Raw genomic sequence first — 24,821 nt, 5'->3', positions numbered from 1 at the left:
GAGAACACTGGCCCAGGCACACCAATCTCTGCACTAGAGGAGCTTACACTCTAATTTCCCTCCACAGTAACACACTATTATTAATATACCTTTCAGTATATAGCTCTGACATAGACAGAAGAGAAGCTTACATTCTTATGTTATTTATTGACACATTGATGTATTGTGTAGATCATCATGGCTCAGAGGGGATCACATACAGAGAAGAGAGGACAATCTTGGAACTTGGAGGACAAGGCACACATGAACTGTCTGGGAGACCCCCAGTCCGAGCAGGTAAGCAAGAATCTATCAGTTTACCCATCAAATAATCCATCAAATCATTTTTTAATCCACTCATCAAATAACCCATTTCATCATCCTTCTAATCACTCATCAAATCACCCATCTAATCACCCACCAAGTCATTCATCAATTCACCCACCCAATCACTCAACCAATCACCTAACTTATTACTAGGGATGAGCCGAACACCCCCCTGTTCGGTTCGCACCAGAACATGCGAACAGGCAAAAAATTTGTTCGAACACGCGAACAGCGTTAAAGTCTATGGGACACGAACATGAATAATCAAAAGCGCTAATTTTAAAGGCTTATATGCAAGTTATTGTCATAAAAAGTGTTTGGGGACCTTGGTCCTGCCCCAGGGGACATGGATCAATGCAAAAAACGTTTTAAAAACGGCCATGTTTTCGGGAGCAGTGATTTTAATAATGCTTAAAGTGAAACAATAAAAGTGTAATATCCTTTTAAATTTTGTACCTGGGGGGTGTCTATAGTATGCCTGTAAAGGGGCGCATGTGTCCCATGTTTAGAACAGTCTATCAGCAAAATGACACTTCAAAGGAAAAAAGTCATTTAAAACTACTCGCATCTATTAATGCATTGCCGGTCCGACAATACACATAGAAGTTCATTGATAAAAACAGCATGGGAATTTCCCACAGGGGAAGCCCGAACCACAATTTAAAAAAAAAAATGACGTGGGGGGTCCCCCTAAATTCCATACCAGGCCCTTCAGGTCTGATATGGATATTAAGGGGAACCCCGGCCGAAATTAAAAAAAAAAAAATTGCATGGGGTCCCCCTCAAAATCTATACCAGACCCTCCAGGTCTGGTATGGATTTTAAGGGGAACCCCACGCCAAAATTTAAAAAAAACGAGCACGCAACCTGGCAGGCTGCAGGAAAAGAGGGGGGACAAGAGAGCGCTTCCCTCCTGAACCGTACCAGGCCACATGCCCTCAACATTGGGAGGGTGCTTTGGGGTAGCCCCCAAAACACCTTGTCCCCATGTTGATGAGGACAAGGCCCTCATCCCCACAACCCTGGCCAGTGGTTGTGGGGGTCTGCGGGCGGGGGGCTTATTGGAATCTGGAAGCCCCCTTTAACAAGGGGACCCCCAGATCCCGGCCTCCCTCCTGTGTGAAATGGTAAGGGGGTACAAAAGTACCCCTACCATTTCACTAAAAAACTGTCAAAAATATTAAAAATGACAAGAGACAGTTTTTGACAATTCCTTTATTTAAATGCTTCTTCTTTCTTCTATCTTCTATCTTCCTTTGGTTTCTTCCTCCATCTTCTTCTTCTTCTGGTTCTTCTGGTTCTTCCTCCGGTATCTCCTCCGCGGCGTCGGCGTCTTCTTCCCTTTTTCTCCTCGGGCCTCTCCACATCCATGATGGCATGGAGGGAGGCTCCCGCTCTTCTCTTCATCTTCTTCTCTTCATCTTCTTCTCTTCATCTTCTTGTCTTCATCTTCTTTTCGGGCCGCTCCGCATCGATGATGGCATGGAGGGAGGCTCCCACTGTGTGACGCTTCTCCTCTTCTGATGGTTCTTAAATAAAGGGGGGGTGGGGCCACCCAGTGACCCCGTCCCCTCTGACGCACGGTGACTTGACGGAACTTCCCTGTGGCGTCACGGGGAATGCCACAGGGAAGTCCCATCAAGTCACCGTGCGTCAGAGGGAGGCGGGGTCACGGGTGGCCCCGCCCCCCCTTTATTTAAGAACCGTCAGAAGAGGAGAAGCATCACACAGCGGGAGCCTCCCTCCATGCCATCATGGATGCGGAGCGGCCCGAAAAGAAGATGAAGAGAAGAAGATGAAGAGAAGAAGATGAAGAGAAGAAGATGAAGAGAAGAGTGGGAGCCTCCTTCCATGCCATCATGGATGCGGAGCGGCCCGAGGAGAAGAAGGGAGGAAGACGTTGATGCCGCGGAGGAGATGCCGGACGAAAACACCGGAGGAAGAACCAGAAGAACCAGAAGAAGAAGAAGATGGAGGAAGAAACTGAAGGAAGATAGAAGAAAGAAGAAAGAAGATAGAAGAAAGAAGAAGCATTTAAATAAAGGAATTGTCAAAAACTGTCTCTTGTCATTTTTAACATTTTTGACAGTTTTTTAGTGAAATGGTAGGGGTACTTTACCATTTCACATAGGGGGGAGGGCCGGGATCTGGGGGTCCCCTTGTTAAAGGGGGCTTCCAGATTCTGATAATCCCCCCGCCCGCAGACCCCCACAACCACCGGCCAGGGTTGTGGGGATGAGGCCCTTGTCCTCATCAACATGGGGACAAGGTGTTTTGGGGGGCTACCCCAAAGCACCCTCCCAATGTTGAGGGCATGTGGCCTGGTATGGTTCAGGAGGGGGGGCGCTCTCTCGTCCCCCCTCTTTTCCTGCGGCCTGCCAGGTTGCGTGCTCGGATAAGGGTCTGGTATTGATTTTTGGGGGGACCCCATGCCATTTTAAAAAAAATTTTGGCGCGGGGTTCCCATCAACCCTTCAATTCACTCATCTAATCACCCACCTAATCATCCATCACATCACCCATCAAACAACCCATCAATTCACTCATCTAATCACCCATCACATCATCCTTCTAATCATCTAATCACCTAATAAATCACCCATTAAATCACCAATCAAAACACCCATCTAATTACCTATAATATCACCCATTAACTCACCTATAAAATCATCCATCAATTCACCCATCAAATCATCCACCAATTCACCCCTCTAATCACCCATTAAATCTCCTATAAAATCACCAATCTAATTACCCATCAATTTACCTATCATATCACATATTAACCATCACATCACCTTTCTCATCAGCCATCAAATCACTCATCAAACAAACCATTCATTCACCCATCTAATCACCCACCCAATCATCCATCACCAATCAAATCAACCATCAAATCACACACCAAATCATCCATCACATCACCCATAAAACAACCCATCAATTCACTCATCTAATCACCCATCAAATCACCAATCAAATCACCCATCTAATCACCCATCAAATTAACCATCGAATCCCCCATCAAATTACTCATCTAATCACCCATCAAATGACCCATCTAATCACCCATCTAATTACCCATTAAATCACTCATCAAACAACCCATAAATGTACCCATTTAATAACTCATCAAATCATCTTTCAAATCACCCATCAGTCCCCCAATAAATCACCCATGAAATCACCCATCTAATCATCCATCTAATCACCCATCTAATCATCCATCACATCACTTTTATCATCACCCATCAAATCACCCATCAAACAACCCATCAATTCACTCATCTAATCACCCACCTAATCATCCATCACATCACCCATCAAACAACCCATCAATTCACTCATCTAATCATCCATCAAATCACCCACCTAGTCACTAATCTAATCACCCATCAAATCACCTATTAAATTATCCATCACATCACCCATCCAATCACCCATCAATTCACCCATCTAATCATCCATCAAATCACTCATCAAACAACCCATAAATGTACCCATTTAATAACTCATTAAATCATCTTTCAATTCACCCATCAGTCCCCCAATAAATCACTAGGGATGGGCTGAACACCCCCCTGTTCGGTTCGCAGCAGAACATGCGAACAGGCAAGAAATTTGTTCGAACACGCGAACCCTGTTAAAGTGTATGGGACATGAACATGAAAAATCAAAAGTGCTAATTTTAAGGGTTATATGCAAGTTTTTGTCAGAAAAAGTGTTTGGGGACCTGGGTCCTGCCCCAGGGGACATGGATCAATGCAAAAAAAAGTTTTAAAAATGGCCGTTTTTTCGGGAGCAGTGATTTTAATAATGCTTAAAGTGAAACAATAAAAGTGAAATATTCCTTTAAATTTCGTACCTGGGGGTTGTTTATAGTATGCCTGTAAAGGGGCGCATGTTTCCCATGTTTAGAACAGTCCAGAGTAAAATGATATTTCTAAAGGAAAAAAAGTAATTTAACCATTTCCCAACCGGCGCACGCCGATGTACGTCGGCAGAATGGCACGGCTGGGCAAATGGGTGTACAGGTAAGTCCCATTGAATTTTCCACCGTGCCATTGCGTGCGTGCCACCGGCGGTGCGCGTGCATGCCAGCCGGGAGCTCCTTGAGTCGGGTCGCGGGTCCTGTGGACTCGATCGCCATGGGGATACCCGCAATCACCTCATGGAGAGGACGAACAGGGAGATGCTGATGTAAACAGCATCTCCCCATTCTGCCTAGTGACAGTGTCACTGAACTCTGCTCCCTGTCATTGGGAGCAGAGATCAGTGATGTGTCACAGCTAGCCCATCCCCCTACAGTTTGAATCACTCCCTAGTACTGACTTAACCCCTCCCCGCCGCCTAGTGGTTAACCCCTTCACTGCCAGTGTCATTTACACAGGAATCAGTGCATTTTTATAGCACTGATTGCTGTATAAATGACAATGGTCCCAAAAATGTGTCAAAAATATCTGATGTGTCCGCCATAATGTTGCAGTCACAATAAAAATCACTGATCGCCGCCATTATTATTAAAAAAAAAAATGAATAAAAATGCCATAAAACTATCCCCTATTTTGTAAACGCTATAACTTTTGCGCAAACCAATCAATAAAATGCTTATTGCAAATTTTTTTACCAAAAATATGTAGAAGAATACGTATCGGCCTAAACTGAGGAAAATAAATGTTTTTTTAATTATTTTTTGGGGATTTTTATTATAGCAAAAAGTAAAAAATAATGCGTTTTTTTCAAAATTGTCGCTATGTTTTTGTTTATAGCGCAAAAAATAAAAACAGCAGAGGTGATCAAATACCACCAAAAGAAAGCTCTATTTGGGAAAAAAAGGACGTCAATTTTGTTTGGGAGCCACGTAAATTCTTCCGGGGCTGAAGTGGTTAAATCTAGTACTAGCGCTAGCGTTAGTGCCGGCTATTAATGAATTGTCGGGTCTCTGCAATACACATAAAAGTCATTGAAAAAAACGGCCTGGGGTTCCTCCACAGTGCATTACCAGGCCCTTTGGGTCTGGTAAGAATATTAAGGGGAACCCCGAACCAAAATTTAAAAAAAAAATGCGTTGGGTTCCCCCAAATTCCATACCAGGCCCTTCAGGTCTGGTATGGATATTAAGGGGAACCCCTTGTCAAAATTTTTTTAACCACTTCAGCCCCGGACCATTATGCTGCCTAAGGACCAGAGGTCTTTTTCCAATTTGGCACTGCGTCGCTTTAACTGCTAATTGCGCGGTCATGCAATGCTGTACCCAAACGAAATTTGCGTCCTTTTCTTCCCACAAATAGAGCTTTCTTTTGATGGTATTTGATCACCTCTGCGTTTTTTATTTTTTGCGCTATAAATGGAAAGACCGAAAATTTTGAAAAAAAATGATATTTTCTACTTTTTGTTATAAAAAAAATCCAATAAACTCAATTTTAGTCATACATTTAGGCCAAAATGTATTCAGCCACATGTCTTTGGTAAAGAAAATGTCAATAAGCGTATATTTATTGGTTTGCGCAAAAGTTATAGCGCCTACAAACTAGGGTACATTTTCTGGAATTTACACAGCTTTTAGTTTATGACTGCCTATGTCATTTCTTGAGGTGCTAAAATGGCAGGGCAGTACAAACCCTCCCCAAATGACCCCATTTTGGAAAGTAGACACCCCAAGGAAATTGCTGAGAGGCATGTTGAACCCATCGAATATTTATTTTTTTGTCCCAAGTGATTGAATAATGACAAAAAAAAAAAAATATTTACAAAAAGTTGTCACTAAATGATATATTGCTCACACAGGCCATGGGCCTATGTGGAATTGCACCCCAAAATACATTTAGCTGCTTCTCCTGAGTACGGAGATACCACATGTGTGGGACTTTTTGGGAGCCTAGCCGCGTACGGGGCCCTGAAAACCAATCACCGCCTTCAGGATTTCTAAGGGTGTAAATTTTTGATTTCACTCCTCACTACCTATCACAGTTTTGAAGGCCATGGAATGCCCAGGTGGCACAACCCCCCCCCAAATGACCCCATTTTGGAAAGTAGACACCCCAAGCTATTTGCTGAGAGGCATGTTGAGTCCATGGAATATTTTATATTTTGACACAAGTTGCGGGAAAGTGACACATTTTTTTTTTTTTTTGCACAAAGTTGTCACTAAATGATAAAATAAATACATTTTAAAAAGCCTTTAAAAGCCTTTACAGGTTACCACTTTAGATTTACAGAGGATGTCTACTGCTAAAATTACTGACCTCGATCTGACCTTCGCGGTGATACCTCACATGCATGGTGCAATTGCTGTTTACGTTTGACGACAGACCGCAGCTTGCGTTCGCCTTAGCGCTAGAGCAGGGGGGGACAGGGGTGCTTTTTTTTTTTTTTTTTTTATTATTTTTTTGCTTTTTTATCTTATTTTTAAACTGTTCCTTTCATTTTTTTTTTTAAATCATTTTTATTGTTATCTCAGGGAATGTAAATATCCCCTATGATATCAATAGGTAGTGACAGGTACTCTTTTTTTTGAAAAAATTGGGGTCTATTATACCCTAGATGTCTCCTCTGCCTTCAAAGCATCTGACCACACCAAGATCGGTGTGATAAAATGCTTTCCCAATTTCCCAATGGCGCTGTTTACATCCGGCGAAATCTAAGTCATGAAATGCTCATAGCTTCCGGTTTCTTAGGCCATAGAGATGTTTGGAGCCACTCTGGTCTCTGATCAGCTCTATGGTCAGCTGGCTGAATCACCGGCTGCTTTCTCAGGTTCCCTGTTGAGACAGGAGAGCCAGAGAAAAACACGGAAGACGTTGGGGGGGGCATTCCCTCCCACAGCTTGTAAAAGCAGTCTAGAGGCTAATTGGCCGCTAGGATTGCTTTTACATGAAAGCCGACCGCTGGCTGAAAAGAATGATACCTAAACCTGCAGGCATCATTCTGGTATAACCACTCAAAGTCGTGAATGGCGTACCTGAAGACAAAAAAATGGTTAACAATAAAACACAGTAAACGGTAAAGTATAAAAAATTGCATAACTGAAAAACAAACATGATAAAACATAATAACAATAAAACATTGCAGAATAGAATACAGTAAAAAAGAGCAGAACAATAGAGAGAGAATAGAGAGAGAGAGAACAATAAAACGACAACTATTTTTTTTTAATTTTATATATTTTTTTTTTTTTACACTTTTTTTGTAACTAACTTTTATAACTGTAACCGGTTCCAGGTTCGGGTCTCTCAAAATGCGATGGCATCTTGGGAGACCCTGTGAAAGTGTGCCTAGTCTGTGCAATGCTGTACCCTACGCTAATACTCAACTAGTGAATGGTAGCGTTCAAAACATTCACCAATGCAAAAATCAGGATTGTCAGGACAGGAGGGACAATAATAGCAGGTGTCACGCCTATATCCGCGCTTGCTGCAGACACATCTTTTTTGGGGGGGTTCGTTGGGTAGGGGTACTCGGGAGGACATAAAGAAAATGCCTCTCATGCAGCTGACTGCATTTGGTTGGGGATGTGAATGGGGGAAGTACGGGCGCTGCAGAAGTGGTGGGTTCCCAATTAGGATTGGCGAATGCAGCAGGAAGGGCACTATGGGCACGACGGGACTGTGTTTGTCTTCTTCTTCGTGGCAGCGGGACACTACTTGTGCTTGCCACCTCACCAGCTTGAACTGCACTTATGGGACTCACCACGTCACCAAGTGTTACTGCAGTGCTGGTTTGACTACGACCGGGGTGTACTAGGCCGCTGGTGCTTGCCAGTTCACCAAAACGCTACCAAAAAAAACTGTTAGCGATCGCAGGGATCAGGCCTGACTCTGCGAACGCTGCAGTTATGCGTTTAGTGTTTTGTAAGTGACAGTGATCAATCGATACTGCACTTGGGTGGGCTGGGCTGGGCCGGGCGGAGGGGCAAAACGCAGGTGCTAGCAGGTATCTGGGCTGATCCCGCTAACACTGCGTTTTTGGGAACCCTAAACTGCTGGATAGTATAGATCTGATCGGATCAGATATTGATCTGATCAGATACTATACCACTAAGGGAGGTGTACGGTGCGTGCATGGGTGTTAGCGGTACTGGCACTAACCTGACGCTGCCTGGGGCTGGTGCTTGCCAGTTCAAAAAAAACTACCAAAAAAACTGTTAGCGATCGCAGGGATCAGGCCTGACTCTGCGAACTGCAGTGCTGGTTTGACTACGACCGGGGTGTACTAGGCCGCGTGCGTGGGTGTTAGCGCTACTGGTGCTAATCTGACGCTGCCTGGGGCGACGCATATCTCCGCCGGGCGATCAGGGGGCTAAACCTTTATTCGGTAATAAACGGCGGGTGCCCTGACACTATAAAAAATAAACGAACTAACCAGCTTCACCCATAACACTTTTACGGTGATCACTGGTGAAAGGGTTAACTAGGGGGCAATCAAGGGGTTAAAACATTTATTAGGTAGTATATGGGGGTCCCTGTCGCTATAAAACGCTGACGGCGAACCTAAATATTTACTTCCCTAACTAGCGTCACCAGCGACACTAATACAGCAATCAGAAAAATGATCGCTTAGCGACACTGGCGACAGGGGGTGATCAAGGGGTTAAAATTTATTAGGGGGGGTTATTGGGGTACCCTAGACCTAAAGGGGGCTAACCCTAACTGCCCTAACACAGTAACTTTCACAAACTGACACCATGCAGTAATCAGAAAAAAAAAAACCTGCTTGGTGTCAGTGTGACGGGGGGAGGGGTGATTGGGGGGTGATCGGGGGGGCGATCGGGGGAGGATCGGGGGTGTTTTGTGTGCCTGGCATGTTCTACTGTGTGTGTTTGTGTTTTACACTCACAGTGATGTCTTCTCTCCTCGGCGCCGGAACGGAAAATATCGAGCCGAGGAGAGATGACATCATTTCCTTTGCTGCTGTTTAGCATACAGCAGCAAAGGAATGTTCTGATTGGCCGGCGGCGATCGCAAGGGGGGGGCCACGAACGGATGGCCTCCCCCTCACCTCTGATCGCCGGGGGACAAAAGAGGACCGCCTCAGGCACCGGGGGGGTCCAATCGGACCCCCCCACCCGCGGGAGGCAGATCACGTATATTTACGTGATTTTGCCTGCCCATGCTGCCTTGCCAACATATATCAGCGTGAGGCAGTCCTTAAGTGGTTAAAAATGGCGTGGGGGTCCCCCTCAAAATCCATACCAGACCCTTCAGGTCTGGTGTGGATTTTAAGGGGAACCCCGCGCCAAAATTTTTTTAAAAAATGGCATGGGGTGCCCCTAAAAATCCATACCAGACCCTTATCCGAGCACACAACCTGGCAGGCTGCAGGAGAATAGGGGGGACGAGAGAGCGCCCACCCCTCCTGAACCGTACCAGGCCACATGCCCTCAACATGGGGAGGATGTCCCGGTGGTTTTGGGGGTCTGCGGGTGGGGGGCTTATTGGAATCTGGAAGCCCCCTTTAACAAGGGAACCCCCAGATCCCACCCCCCCTGTGTGAAATGGTAATGGGGTACAAATGTACCCTTACCATTTCACAAAAAAAGTGTCAAAAATGTTAAAAATGACAAGAGACGGTTTTTGACAATTCCTTTGTTAATCTGTTGTTTTTCCATCTTCTTCTGGTCTTCATTCAGTTTTCTTCCTCCATCTTGTTCTTCCCCCACTTCTTCCTCTGCTTCTTCCTCTTCTTCTTCCGGTCCTCTGCTTCTTCCTTCGATCTTCTCGTCCGGCATCTTCCTCCGCGGCTTCTTCTTCCCCCTTCATTCTTTGGACGATCTTCATCCATGGGAGGTTCCAGCTGTGTGATGCTTCTGTTCTTCTGACAGTTCTTATAGAACTGAGGGCAGGGCCACCCAGTGACTCCGCCCCCCTCTGACGCACAGGGACTTCACGGGGACTTCCCTATGGATTTCCCGTGGCGTCAGAGGGGGCGGGGTCACCTGTTACGTGTGCTCGCACGCAGAAGTGAACGCATACGTAAGTCCCGCCCACATATGAAAACGGTGTTCAAACCATACATGTGAGGTATTGCCGCGAACGTTGGAGCGAGAGCAATAATTTTGGCCCTAGACCTCCTCTGTAACTCAAAACATGTAACCAGTAAAAAAATTTCAAGCGTCGCCTATGGGGATTTTTAAGTACCGAACATTGGCGCTATTCCACGAGCGTGTGCAATTTTGAAGCGTGACATGTTAGGTATCTATTTACTCGGCATAACTTCATCTTTCACAAAATGCAAAAACATTGGGCTTACTTTACTGTTTTGTTTTTTTTTTTAAACACAAAACAGTTTTTTTCCCCAAAAAAACACGTTCGAAAAATTCCTGCGCAAATACTGTGTGAGATAAAAAGTTGCAACAACCGCCATTGTATTCTCTAGGGTCTTTTCTAAAAAAACATATATAATGTTTGGGGGTTCTATGTAATTTTCTAGCAAAAAAATGATGATTTTTACATGTAGGAGAGAAATGTCAGAATTGGCCCGGTATTGAAGTGGTTAATATTCATACCAGACCCAAAGGGCCTGGTAATGCACTGTGGGGGAACCCCAGGCCATTTTTTTCAAAGACTTTTATGTGTATTGCAGAGACCCAACAATTCATTAATAGCTGGCACTAGCGCTAGTACTAGTTTTAAATTACTTTTTTCCTTTAGAAATACCATTTTCCTCTGGACTGTTCTAAACACAGGAAACATGTGCCATTTTACAGGTATACTATAGACACCCCCCAGGTACGAAATTTAAAGGAATATTTCACTTTTATTGTTTCACTTTAAGCATTATTAAAGTCACTGCTCCCGAAAAAACGGGCGTTTTTAAAACTTTTTTTTGCATTGATCCATGTCCCCTGGGGTAGGACCCGGGTCCCCAAACACTTTTTATGACAATACCATGCATAGTAACCTTTAAAATTAGCACTTTTGATTTCTCCCATAGACTTTTAAAGGGTGTTCCACGGCATTCGAATTTGCCGCAAACACCCCAAATTGTTCGCTATTCAGCGAAGAGGCGAACAGCCAATGTTCGAGTCAAACTCATGTGCGACCCGAACAGACAGTCCATCCCTATAAATCACCAATCAAATCACCCATCTAATTACCTATAAAGACATCCATCAATTCACCCATCAAATCTCCTATCAATTCACCAGTTTACCATTTAAATCTTCTATCATATCACCTTTCTCATCACCCATCGAACCACCCATCAAATCACCCATCGAATCACCCATCGAATCACCCATCTGATCACCCATCTAATCACCCATCTAATCACCCATCTAATCACCCATCTAATTACCCATCTAATTACCCATCTAATTACCCATCAAATTATCCATCTAATCACCAATCTAATCACTCAATAAATCACTCAAACAAACCATACATTCACCCATTTAATCACCAATGAAATTATCCATCAAATCACCCATCTAACTGATTATTAAATCACCCATAATTGATCACCCATCAATTATGTTTTGCATCACTTCATAAACCCCCCAGAGATTCACTCATCATGTAGAGCCCTTTTATCATATTCCAAAACAACTCTGCCATCCACTCATGGCAGATAAGAGAAAAAAAGATCCCAAGGTCTGTTGTCTTCATCCTTGTGCCTGGTCACTACAATGACACGTTCCCTGTGGTCTCCTTTCTGTGAATGTCTCCATTCTCTGTTAAACCAGCTGCTGATGAGTCCTTTACTTTTTTACTGGTCAAAATACCATTAACATTGTATCTTCCTTAAATCTGAGGAATGAGGTGAGGTTAGGTCTTTGAAACATGTTGGCTTCCTTGTTTGGTCTTCTACCTGACCTTACTTTGGAATAAATTTGTATCTGGATTAATAATTTGTGGTGTGAGGATTCAAGTTTTTCACTATAAACCAAGGAAACTGTGGGAATTCTTTGGTGCATAGAAGCTGCTAGCCTAGAAACCAGACACTCTATACAAACACCACTGTTATATTTTGGGATATAAGAACCAATAGGACAGCCCCAGGTTTCTAGCCCTACCTGTCCATTTTTTGGTACTCTGCAGTAACACAAGGTTATATTCCACACATGCTCTAGATATATAGTATGGTTGGTCAATCATTTCAGTAAGATTTGCAAAAGTTTAGATTAAACTTTCTGTATTTTTGCTCCTGCAGGTCGTTGCTCGAGGATGCAATACATTTTATTTTTCATTTTGGCTTTGACTTGTCTGCTGGTTGGGATTACATTTGTGTGCCTGGCACTGAAAGGTAAGTGTGACTCTGTCCACTCACATTGTCAGAATCCTATCTATAGATGGCCAAACCTCTTCTGTACCTCTAAGGTGGTCAAATGTAAGAGCGAGAGAGAGTGATAAAGAAGGACCAATCCATGGGGAGGAAGTAGAAGGTAGAAAGTTACATTGAATATATTCAGCTCAGGAAAAAGGCTGACGGGAAGAGAAGAAAGTAGAGAGTTCCATCCAATTGGTTCAACTCATGAGACATCTTAGAGAGTAGGAGGTAAAGATTTCCATGGAATGTATTCATTTTAGAGGAAATCCTGGAGTTGAAAATAGACATGAGAGACTTCCATAAGTAGGTTCAGCTCAGGTTAAATCCCAAAGAGGAGAGTAGTGAAAGTTCCACAGATTAGGTTTAACTCAGAAGATATTCTTGAGAGGAGAGTAGGAAGAAGAAAGGTTCATGGACTAGGTTTAAGGAAAATAAGAAGGGTAGAGTGAAAAATAAAAGTGCAATAGATTATGTTAAGTCCTGGAGATATGTTTTGGAAAGAAAAGTAGAAATTTGAGAGTTGTTTGTAAGGTATTCACCTCAGGGGAAGTCCTGGAGAGAAAATGAGTAAATAGAATGTTACATGGATTGGGTTTTGTAGAGGAAGTTCCATGGATTTAGTTTAGTTCAGGTGAGATCCCTACCAGGAGAGTAGAAAGTACAGTAGGTCCTTTGACTAGGTGTAGTTCAAATAAAAACCAGATAAGGAAGTGGAAGGTGGAAAGTTCAATAGATAATGTTTAGTCCAGGAGATATCCTGGAGAGATAAATAAAAGGTAGAGAGTTTGACGGAACAGGTTCAGCTCAGGAAACATCCTAGAGAGTAAAGTAAAATGTTTCATATAATGTAGTCATCTCAGGGAAAGTAGAGAGTTCCATAGACTAGTTTGAGCTCAAGAGACATTCTGAAGAGGAGAGTAGAATGCAGAAAGTTCCAAGAACAAGGTTAAACTCAGGAGAAATCCTGAAGAGAAGAGAGTAAAGAGTTCTATCAATTTGGTTAAACTAAGGAGACATCCTGGATAATAGTAGGTAGAGAATTCTATAGAATGTATTCTGTTTAGGGGAAATCCTAGAGTTGAAAGTTAGGAGTTTATGGGCTAGATCTAGCTCAAGGGAAATCCTGAAGACGAGAGTTGTAGTTCTGAAAGTTCTATAGAATAGGTTCAACTCAGAAGATATCCTAAAGAGTAAAGTAGGAAAGAAAAAGCTCCATGGACTAGAGTGAGCTGAAAAAGAAAATAAGAAGAGGAGAGTAAAAGGTAGAAAGCTCTATAGATTAGGTTTAGTCCTGGAAATATCCTACAAAGGAAAGAAGGAGGGTAGAAAGTAGTGAGTTTTGTGTAAAGGATTCGGCTAAGGAGAAGTCCTGGAAAGGCAAATGAAAAGTAAAGGGCACCATTGACTAGCCTGAGCTCAGGCAAAATCATGGAGAAGAGAGTAGAAAGTAGAAAGTTTCATGAACTAGGTTCAACTCAGGAGAAATTTTGAAGAGAGGAAATGAAAGTGGAGAGTACCATGGATTTGGTTAAGCTCAGGTGACATTCTGGTAAGCAGAAGGTTGAGAGCTCCATGGAATTATTCAGTTTAGGGGAAATTCTGGAGTTGAAAGCAAAGAGTATCATGGGCTAGTTTGAACTCTGGAGAAATCCTGAAGAGGAAAGTAGCGAGTAGGGATGGGCCGAACACCCCCCTGTTTGGTTCACATCCAGAACATGCGAACAGGCAAAAAATGTGTTTAAACACGCGAACACCGTTAAAGCCTATGGAACACGAACATGAACAATCAAAAATGCTAATTTTAAAGGTTAATATGCAAGTTATTTTCATAAAAAGTGTTTGGGGACCCGGGTCCTGCCCCAGGGGACATGTATCAATGCAAAAAAAGTTTTAAAAACTGACTGTTTTTGGGGGGGCAGTGATTATAATAATGCTTAAAGTGAAACAATAAAAGTGAATTTTTCCTTTAAATGTTGTACCTGGGGGGTGTCTATAGTATGCCTGTAAAGTAGCACATGTTTCCCGTGTTTATAACAGTCCAAGAGCAAAATTAAATTTCTAAAGGAAAAAAAGTCATTTAAAAGTACTAGCGCTAGTGCCGGCTATTAATGAATTGTCGGGCCCGACAATACACATAAAAGTCATTGAAAGTCATTGAAAAAAAAATGCATGGGGGTCCCCCAAAATTCCATTACCAGGCCCTTCAGGCCTGGTATGGATATTAAGGGGAACTCCGCGCCAAAATTAAAAAAAAAATGGAGTGAGGTTCCCCCAAAAAATCCATACCAGACCCTTCAGGTCTGGTATGGATTTTAAAGGGAACTCTGCGCCAAAATGAAAAACAAAATGGCGTGGGGGGCCCCCAAAAATCCACACCAGACCCTTATCCGAGCACGCAACCTGGTAGGCCACAGGAAAAGAGGGGGGATGAGAGAGCGCCCCCCCTCCTGAACCGTACCAGGCCACATGCCCTCAACATGTGGAGGATGTCCCCATGTTGATGGGGACAAGGGCCTCATCCCCACAACCCTTGCCCAGTTGGTTGTGGGGGCCTGCGGGCGGGGGGGTAAATCAGAATCTGGAAGCCCCCTTTAACAAAGAGGAACCAAGATCCCGGCTCCCCCATGTGAATTGGTAAGGGGGTACATTGTACCCCTACCATTTCACAAAAAGAAAGTGTAAAAATGTTAAAAAACCACAGGAGACGGCTTGGGACAAGTCCTTTATTAAAAACAAAAAAATACAAAATAAAAAAGAGATTCCAGTGATGTAATCCAATAAATCCATGCTCCTACTTCAGCGATGTAATCCAATTCTCGATCTCCAGTGATGGATGATCTCCAGCAACTCCAGCGAGGAACACGCACAGGATCCTGCCTCCATCGGAGGCACCCAGCTAATGACGCGGCACCAGCTTGACAGATCTTATGTAGCTGAGGGCGGGGCCACCCATCACATGACTCTGCCCCCCCTCTGCAAGGGGAAATGCCTGGGTTTCCCAGTGACACGTACGGGTGACCCTGCCCCCCTCTGATGCAACAGGAATGCTGCATTATGGGTGACCCCACCCCCCTCTAATGCAATCCTGCATTGCATCAGCAGGGGGCGGGGTCACCCATTCACATCTATGGGAAACCCCGGCGTTTCCCCTTGTCAGAGGGGGACGGGGTCACGTGATGGGTGGCCCCACCCTCAGCTACATAAGAGCTGTCAAGCTGGTGCCGCGTCATTGGCTGTGCGTGTTCCTCACTGAAGTCGCTGGAGATCATCCATCACTGGAGATTTGGATTACATCGCTGGAATAGGAGCATGGATTTATTGGATTACATTGCTGGAATCTCTTTTTTATTTTTTATTTTTTTATTTTTAATAAAGGACTTGTCCCAAGCCGTCTCCGTCTCTATAGTCTTCTCAATTCCATTTGCTGGTTTTAAGTCATTTCTTTTTTATGATATGGCATTTGTTTATATACACCAGGGATCCTTGTGTACCATACCATGGGCGTCCACAGGTAGGGCCAAGGGGGGTCAAGTGCCCCCCCTGGAATCAGGGATCGGATCTTAAATTCAGTACAGTTGCGTCGCTATCGGGGTGCAAGCAGCCCGCACCCGGGTGCCACCTGCCAGTGGGGTGACACCATCAAGGTGCTGTCAAGCCCATCCATCAGTGTAATCTGACTTTGGACTCTTTTCCCTGCTCAGTCCAGCAGAGAACTCAGCAGTGCTGTGACAGGAGAAAGGCGAGCTGTGGGCTACCAGAGGTTTCCCCTGCTCACCCCCCCCTTCTCCTGTCAAGAAGAAGAGATGGCGACTCTCACCAGGTTCCCCGCCCAGCTTCCTGCCCACTCCGTTCCTTCCCTATTGGCCATAATTGAGGGCCAATCAAAGGAGACTAGGAGAGGAGAGCATCATGGGACATGTAGTCCCAAAGATTGGCGGCCCCCTTTTCCACAGGGAGGAGGCTACAGCTCGATCAAGAGAGAGGTTGAGCCAGAGAGAGAGGCACGCTGCCCAGCGCCACCAGAGAGAGAGCCAAGCTGCCCAGTGCCACCAGAGAGAGAGCCACACTGCCCAGCACCACCAGAGAGAGAAAGACTGAGCCATTACCAGGGTACATGCTTGCTACACTACTGAACAAAGTCACCCCCCGGGGAACCCAGAGTGAGCGATCCTCCAGCTGGAGGAATCACTGCTGTCATTTTGCTGGGTCTGGTAAAAAGGCATGTTGACCATTATCCATTACTTATCCTAGGGACTGTACTACGTCTGCAGTCTCTGACCATGATAATGTGATAATGACATTGTTGAAAAGGGGCGGTGCATGGGTGACCCTAAAATTATGCCCCCCCTGAAAAAAGTTCTGCTGACGCCCATGTACCATACTTCTAATATGTAACATCTGATTCATTTTAGTTTCAAGACTAATAATGTTGTTTAATTTTTTATGCATGCTTTCCTCTCTGGTGTCCATGGAATTGATGTTACATTTTTTCCATATTGGCACTGATTGTTCTAATTTTTGTCATCCTATCTACTGAATATTACTTCAATAAAAACTATTGAACAAAACAATACCCTAGAGAGGAAAGTAAGAAGTAGAAAGGTCCAAAGACTAGGTTTATCTCAAGGAAAATTAAGAAAAGTAGAGTGAAAGATAAACGTTTTATAGACTAGGTTTAGTCCTTCTGGAAAGGAGAGTAGAAATTAGAGAATTTTAAGTATTGTGTTCACCTCACGGAGAGAAGATTAGGAAGTAGAATGTTTCATAGATTGGGTTTTGGAGAGGAGAGTAGGTGGCGGAGAGTTCTATGGAATTGGTTAAGCTTGGGGGTATAAGGAAGATGAGAGCGGAACATAGAAAGTTCCATGGGATTAGTTTAGTTCAGGTGAAACCCTGGCCAGGAGAGTAGAAAGTAGTCATAAGGGAGATTGAAAGCTTCAGGTCATTATCTAATCACAATGGACAGGTGCAGTGTTCGCTAAGATACAAGGATAATAATATTTATGAAATAATGTTTCAGGCTTCTTCTGCACATGTCCCGCCCATGAGGGTAATATCACGCACAGACTGCAGGAGACAGAGAGGAAACTCAACTGCATGACTGAAAGAATTCAGGACAATGTTACTCTTGGGGGTGAGTGGGATACTCCGCACAATATTTCCTTTAGCATTTTTGAATATGCAAATTTGTAATTGTATGAAGGCCGAGCATCAATGTGAAAATATGTAGCTGGCTGTTGTCATCTATTTCTGAATTTTATTTATTTCAACCACAAAATGCCAGTCTTGCCATCTTCACACAAATTGGCATTTACAGTACAGCTGATTGCAGTGTTCCCCTACAAACCGCTGGAGAAATGGCACTATACAAAATACAAGAAGCTGTGTGTAATGTGACAGAGTGAGGCTCTGCCATGGTGCGAGATTACGAAATGGATATAAAGATGACATGGGATTCTCAAAGGTGGAGTTTTAGAAGCTTTGGCACGTTGATTGTGAGTGGAGGAAACTCCATGTTTCCATGTCTCCATGTTTGGTACTTTTGGACTGGGGCCTTGACCTTGAAGGTTCCAAAAGTGTCTAGGTTAGGACGTAACCTTCAATTCTATGTCCATGTTTTGCTAGATGCCTGCAACCTGTGTGAGTGCACACAGGTGCGTGGGGTCGTTTTTAGCCAGGTCTGAGAGTAGCTCAGGGCAGTTACTGCCATTTAGAGATAGTCTGTGTGTGAAGATAGAGGTGTGCTCCAGCCAGGAGGGGTGACCTTCTTGGGAGATGAGATGCTGTGGTGTTCAGGTACTGGAAGAGTCAGGACAGCTACATGGGTCCAGACAGACTGGGAGAGCTGAGGTGACTAGTAAGTCCAGGGGGGCTGGAGGAAGTCTGAGTTCCTTAGAAGTGTGTGAGAACCCAGAGTGCTGGGAGAACCCTATCTGGGGGCCAAGAGTGGGCTTGTACAGTGAGGTGCAGTGACCAGAAGGCTGAGTAAGGTGGAGGAACCTGTGGTCTGTGAGACCAGTGCTAATAGAAGCAGTGCTGTAATAGTGTAGGCAGGTGGGCTAGCATTTTTCTTTATTTGTATTCTCTGGAGACTAAACCCCTACATGGGCAACCAGTTTGCGAAGTTTGTTTTCCCTTTTGAATAAAATTGGGCTGCCATACCCTTAAATACAGTTCTGACTGATGTGAACTCTAAGCTAACCAACCCCCATATCACAGTATGTACATCATAAAAGGGAGGCACCAAGAAACATCCATACAAGGTGACCAAGGCTAAAATCTGGTCCTGTTGAATGTTCCTGCTTTCCTCCCTCATACTGATGTCCACCATTATTCCAATAGAAAATCAATGTAATTGTGTTCATCAAGTTTGCAAGTTACAGATAATTATACAAACTGAATTTTCTCACTCAGCAGAAATACATACTTGTACGGAGAATTGGATCTTCCAGAAAAAAAAGTGTTACTTCTTCTCAGACATCGAGGAATCCCGAAATGAGAGTGACAAATTCTGCAAATCACACAAGGCCTGGCTGGCTACCGTCAGATCTACACAGACTGGACTGCTGGTATTATTAACATTACTGCTATTATTATTATACATTTATATAGCTCTGACATATACTGCAGTGTTGTACAGAGAACACTGAGCCAGTCACATCAGTCTCTGCACCAGAGGAGCTTCTCCACCAGGTGGTGCTGTTCTGCAGGGTGCTGTTGGCTCACTCTGCTGTGATCTCAGCTGAAAGAAGCAGAAAGCGTGGGGCCTCTCATTTAGGCATTTCCCAGGCAAGCATGGACCATATTGGTGAAGACGAAGGTGGAGGCTCTCCAGAGGCACTGAGGCCTACTCCATGTGCTGAAGCTGCAATGCATCCTCGGCCTGTTCCTATACAAGAGGAGTCCTTACTAGTCTTCCAGGATAAAGTGGTGAACAGACTTCACCGCATTGCTAAGGAGGAACAGAAACTTTTTGTCATGAAAGAAGTTCTCAGGAAAAAGAAATCCCTGCATAGTAAGTCTGGAAACAGTTATGCCCTGTACACACGATCGGACATTGATCGGACATTCCACCAACAAAATCCATGTTTTTTTTCCGACAGATGTTGGCCCAAACTTGTCTTGCATACACATGGTCGCACAAAGTTGTCGGAAAATCCGATCGTTCCGAACGCGGTGAAGTAAAACACGTAGTCGGGACTATAAATGGGGCAATAGCCAATATCTTTCGTCTCTTAATTTATTCTGAGCATGAGTGGCACTTTGTGCATCGGATTTGTGTACACACAATCAGAATTTAACAGATCGAATTTTGTTGTCGGAAAATTTTATATCCTGCTCTCAAACTTTGTATGTCGGAAATTTAGACAGAAAAAGTTAGATGGAGCCCACACACGATTGGAATTTTCAACAACACAATCCGATCGCACTTTTTTAGTCTGAAAATCCGACTGTGTGTACAGGGCATGAGAGGGAAGTATCCAAGCTGAAGTCTCTGGAGGAGGCATTGAAAAAGCAGAAGTTGGTCGCCTCTCTGAAGGAGAGCAGCGGTGTGTTCAGAGAAAAGTGTGAGAATGAGGAGAGATTGCAACAGTTGAAGGAAAGTGCCTGTGCCAGTACCAGCCAGAGGGTGGATACCACAGCAACGGTGACAGTGTGGATGGGGGTAAGGAAGTAGCTTCACATGGTGGCTCCAGTACTACCCCTGTCTCAGGATCTGTTGCACCTGAGTCAGTATCTGCCCCCTCCCTCCCCAGTGGCCTGGGTCATCTCAGGAGGAGGTTGAGGAAAATGGCGGATTGCTGCAGACCATTACAGAAATGGAATCTCCCTTGAGTGGCACCGACTCATAGGATGAAGATCATGGGAATACGGGAAAAGATGGCAGACAGAGAAGTTTCTGCTGGCTGTGAGGAGTCCCACATGGACACTAGCAGTGCAGAGCATGAATGTCGCATGAACATTGAAACTGCAGAGCAGGGGGGCTGTATGAACGCTGAAACAGCTGGTGTTTTCTCTAAATGGAAGACTTTACTTGACTGCTGGTATCTGTGGTACTTCTGGGACTATGGTGAACGGGACTGTTGTGCTGGAGGGGAGGAGGGAGCATCAAGTGGTGGGTAATTTACCAAACCAGATTTCAGAGGTTTCTATGCAACCTATTATGTGTCATAGTTAGGAGTTATGCTAAGGCTGTGTCGGGACAAAGTCATGCTACTGGTGGTGGAAGGGAGCCAGTTGTGCGATTTTCACCTAACGCACCTTCCATTAAATGCAGGAATGTGGTACAGCTCAGGTGAGAAGGAGGAGGTATTCCATCTATCGGGAGGGAGGTTGTGGATAAGATCCTAGCCATGGGATTTAAGGCAGAGGATATTTATGCTCTCATCAGTCTGGCTGGTTCCTCTGAATATGATTTATCATTTGTGTGTACAGAATCGCTGGATCTGTTTTGGGAGTGGTTTGAGCATGTATATGGGGGCCAGCCGGACTGCAAGGGGATTGTCCCCAAAGTTGTCTCAAAACAGCCCTTGATTAAAAATGTGACTATCCTGATAAGGAATGAGTCTATACCCCCTGAGGATTTATGGGTCTGGTTGAGGAGGTTTGGCAAAACATTGTGTCCCCTTAAAAAGATTGTGAATGATAGAGGAATCTGGACGGCTGGGTGGTCAGTATCAATGAGGTTGAGTGTGTGTGGGAATGTGGTCCAGCATTTGCCTTCCTCTGCCTTTATTGGTAGAGATAGAATTACCATCTTCTACCCTGGTCAACCTAAGGTGTGCCATAAATGTGGAGTCAAGGGACATTTCTCTTCTAACTGTCCAGAACAGAAATGTTCTTTGTGTCAGGAACTGGGGCATCTGGCAAGGTACTGTAACATCATTAAATGTAACCTATGTGATAAGGTTGATCACCCTTATAGCCGGTGCCCTGAGGCTTTGCACAATAAGCCAGAGCTAATGAAGAAATTCTTCTGTCTGGATAGAGAAGAGTCTAGGTTGGCGGAGGTTGTACCAGGGGATCCTAGTGTCTCTGTCCTATCAGAATCTGTGTCTGTGAGGCTGTCTGTGGTGTCAGTGTCCCCCCAGTCTGTGGTCTCCCAGTCAGTGTCATAAAGTGTGGTTGTCAAGTCTGTGTCTGCACGTATTGTTTCTTCTAGTGTAGTGAATGCAGTGGAGGGTGCTGGACCAGAATGTATGGTGGTGCCAACCCCTCCTCCTCGGCATGGCAGAAGTGCACCTGGAGGTCAGCGGACACCAAGGGGTGGAGTGAGGGATGGATTGGATGATGGTGGGGGGGGGTAGGAAATGAGAGTGGCTGGTGCAGAATGATGTGGAAGTCTGGGTGAATGATGTGGGGGGAGGGGTTAGTGGGGGGGTTTGGAAATGCATCCTGATGGCAATTAAATCTCAAAAGGTTTCTTAGCCTGTATTGTATTTAAGTTGAGATTTGGGGTTTGTAGTCTCTTTTTTGTTGTCATTAAACAAGGTTTCTTAATATGTTATCTTGTCAGGAAACGGTTTTATTTTCTTGCTGATATAAGCATGCTTGTTTTTGTTTATTTGTTGTTTATTTTTGTGCAAATATGTTTTTTATTAATGAGCTGTACGTTTGATTTTTTTAATAAAAATGTCCCCTCCCCCACAGTCACACACTATTATCATTATACATTTATATAGCTCCGACGTATACCGCAGTGCTGTACAGAGATCACTGAGCCAATCACATCAGTCTCTGTACCAGAAGAGCTTACACTCTAATGTCCCTTCCCCCACAGTCATACACTATTATCATTGTTATAATACATTTATATAAATCTGACATTTTAATATATAAACATATCTATGAGAACGAGTTGAACTTTTAACTGACCTGAGATTTCATTGTAAGACCTTAGTGAAGAATATGAAGAAAGGTTTCTGGATTGGACTGGTGAAGGAACGTCGGGAGACATATAAGACGCCTCTCTGGTACTGGAGTGATAACAACACTGAATTGTGAGTATGCAGATTTTAGTGTACTGCTTCATTCATGAGGCCAGTACAGACTGCCCCCCCCCCCCCCCAAGATGGTGTGACAGGCTAACACGTGCTTCTCAGGGTGGAAACCTTGGTTTATAGTGGGATCAAATAAAAACTTGGGTGCCAGTCACTTTAGTGTTTTCCATAAATGTATTGCTGAATAAAATGTGAAATAAGATCCATTGTCTCTTGACCCTGTGTTAGCAGGCACTGTTCCTTGATCCATCAGTAGATCTGTCTCTAAGCAATCTTAGGCTCTTGACCTTTTGGGAGTAGCCACAGGTAGAAATACTGTAATCAATGCCCTGAGCTCATGTAAACCTACAGAGCCAAGAGAAAAGTAAAACAAGCTTAGGCTGGCTACAGCCTTATGCCCCGTACACACCATCGGACTTTCCGACAACAAAACCGTGGATTTTTGTTCAAAGGGTGTTGGCTTCAGCTTGTCTTGCATACACACAGTCACACAAATGTTGGCCAACAATTTGAACGCTAGTATTATTAGACAGAGCTCTTCCGGCTCATCCTTGATTCCGAGCATGCGTGTTTGTACTTTGGACTTTTGTCCAACGGACTTGTGTACACACGATCGGAAAGTCCGACAACACACATTAGTTGGCGTAAAATTTGAGAGCAGAAAGTCCCACAAAAAATGTCCGATGGAGCATACACACGGTCGGATTTTCCGCCAACAAGCTTACATCCAACATTTCCCATCGGAAAATCTGATTGTGTGTACGGAGCATAACTGTAAGTCAAAAGTGAGTTTAAACCAGAGACATTGCAGGTTATGGCAGGGTGCCTATATTATAAAGTCCATTTTATTACACAGGTGTTCCCTATGATATAGGAACCCCTCTGAATGACTAATGGGTCTTCTGAATCCTTATATCAGAAGTACTTATCACTAATAGTTACATGGTGCAGAAAAAAGAACTTCCTGAAATGTTGTTTTCATTTTTCAGCCATGTCAGAAACGACAGAGAGGGCATAACCTGTGCCAAGCTGGACCAAGAACTGACTGCCGAACCTTGTACTTCAAAACTTCATTGGATCTGTGAGAAGGAAGCTGAGATAAATTTCTAAAAAATAGTCTCAGACTGCCTGTAGACGATGTGATATTATTTGAGGACATTAGGGGAGAAGATCCTGTTACTGTGAATCCATTGCTGGTTCCACTGCCAGGGTTTGAAGGAAAATTTATGAGCAATACTGGACATGGGGTGACTCTACACTTGTTGGGGTGAGGGACATCAAAGATGAGATGCATTTTTTCTGGTAGAATTGGGGGGATACTTTCACGTGCTAGATGTCTTTACTAGACATGTGTTCTACTGAAAAAATTGTTCTTTTACGTTTTTGTTTCATTCTTTTTTTTTTTTTTCTTTTTTTCGGGTCATTCGTTATAATCGCAATTTGAAAATTCATACATTCGTAAATTCAAAAATAAGAAAGAAAATCTGAAATTCGAAATGATAACTAACTAATAATAACTAGCTATTAAATTATAGGTATTGGAATTTACTTTCAAATTTGGCTGTTAGTGAACGTAATTAATATGAATTTACCTGAAGTTACAAATTATCTGAAATAACGAATGCCGCATCTAAACAAATGGAATGGAACAAATTAATAATAAATAACAACAATTAAAAGTTTTTATTATTATTATTGTTATTTATTATTATTAATTTGTTATGTTCCATTCGTTTAGATACGGCATTTGTTATTTTGGAAAATTCGTAACTTTGGATAAATTTATGTTAACTCAGGGAAAGGGAACGTGGCGCTGTTCAGAGGTGCAAACTTCAAAAATCGAGTGATAAAGGATATATAATATATATATGGAAGGGGTATAAATATGACCTATTGTAATAGGCAATGCATTAAAGTTATATGTGCATCCAGAAATAAAAAATATAGAGAATAAATAATTATGTGAAATTCCAGTCAATTATAAAAATTATAAAAAGTTTCTCCAAAAGTCCATAAACAATTGTGCAAAAATTATGGAAAATTAAGATACCATGTGTTGTATCCAAAAATACACATAAAGTGACATGTGCTATTTCCAAACATAAATTCGTCCCAAAAAATATTACGACTAATATATCAAAAAGAAAACAAATTCTGATAACATGTGTCCAATCAAAAGCAAATAACAGTCTGTGAAAAAGTGATCTGTGCAAGAAAAATAAGGTGACTTTTGCAGGAAGAATAAAG

The 24,821-nt window shown here is 43.5% G+C and overlaps 1 protein-coding gene across 6 annotated transcripts in view; it reads left to right on the top strand.

Moving 5' to 3' along the window:
• The window catches only part of LOC141123276 (cytosolic phospholipase A2 gamma-like), a 268,360-nt gene extending 244,206 nt beyond the window's left edge, over positions 1–24,154 (top strand). For 5 of the 6 annotated variants that reach the window (XM_073612044.1, XM_073612047.1, XM_073612042.1 and 2 more), the window contains 6 exons: positions 172–276; positions 12,457–12,549; positions 17,594–17,707; positions 18,988–19,142; positions 22,468–22,574; positions 23,564–24,154. In XM_073612044.1, coding sequence (XP_073468145.1) covers positions 172–276; positions 12,457–12,549; positions 17,594–17,707; positions 18,988–19,142; positions 22,468–22,574; positions 23,564–23,684 — 695 coding nt within the window. In that variant the 3' untranslated portion in view covers positions 23,685–24,154. The remainder of the gene's footprint in view (positions 1–171; positions 277–12,456; positions 12,550–17,593; positions 17,708–18,987; positions 19,143–22,467; positions 22,575–23,563) is intronic. The other variant, XM_073612045.1, reaches the window with a different exon arrangement.
• Positions 24,155–24,821: the final 667 nt, after the last annotated feature.

Source organism: Aquarana catesbeiana, linkage group LG01 (assembly GCF_042186555.1).
Source record: "Aquarana catesbeiana isolate 2022-GZ linkage group LG01, ASM4218655v1, whole genome shotgun sequence".
NCBI classification, from domain to species: Eukaryota; Metazoa; Chordata; class Amphibia; order Anura; family Ranidae; genus Aquarana; species Aquarana catesbeiana.
This window is presented reverse-complemented; position numbering and strand designations above follow the sequence as displayed.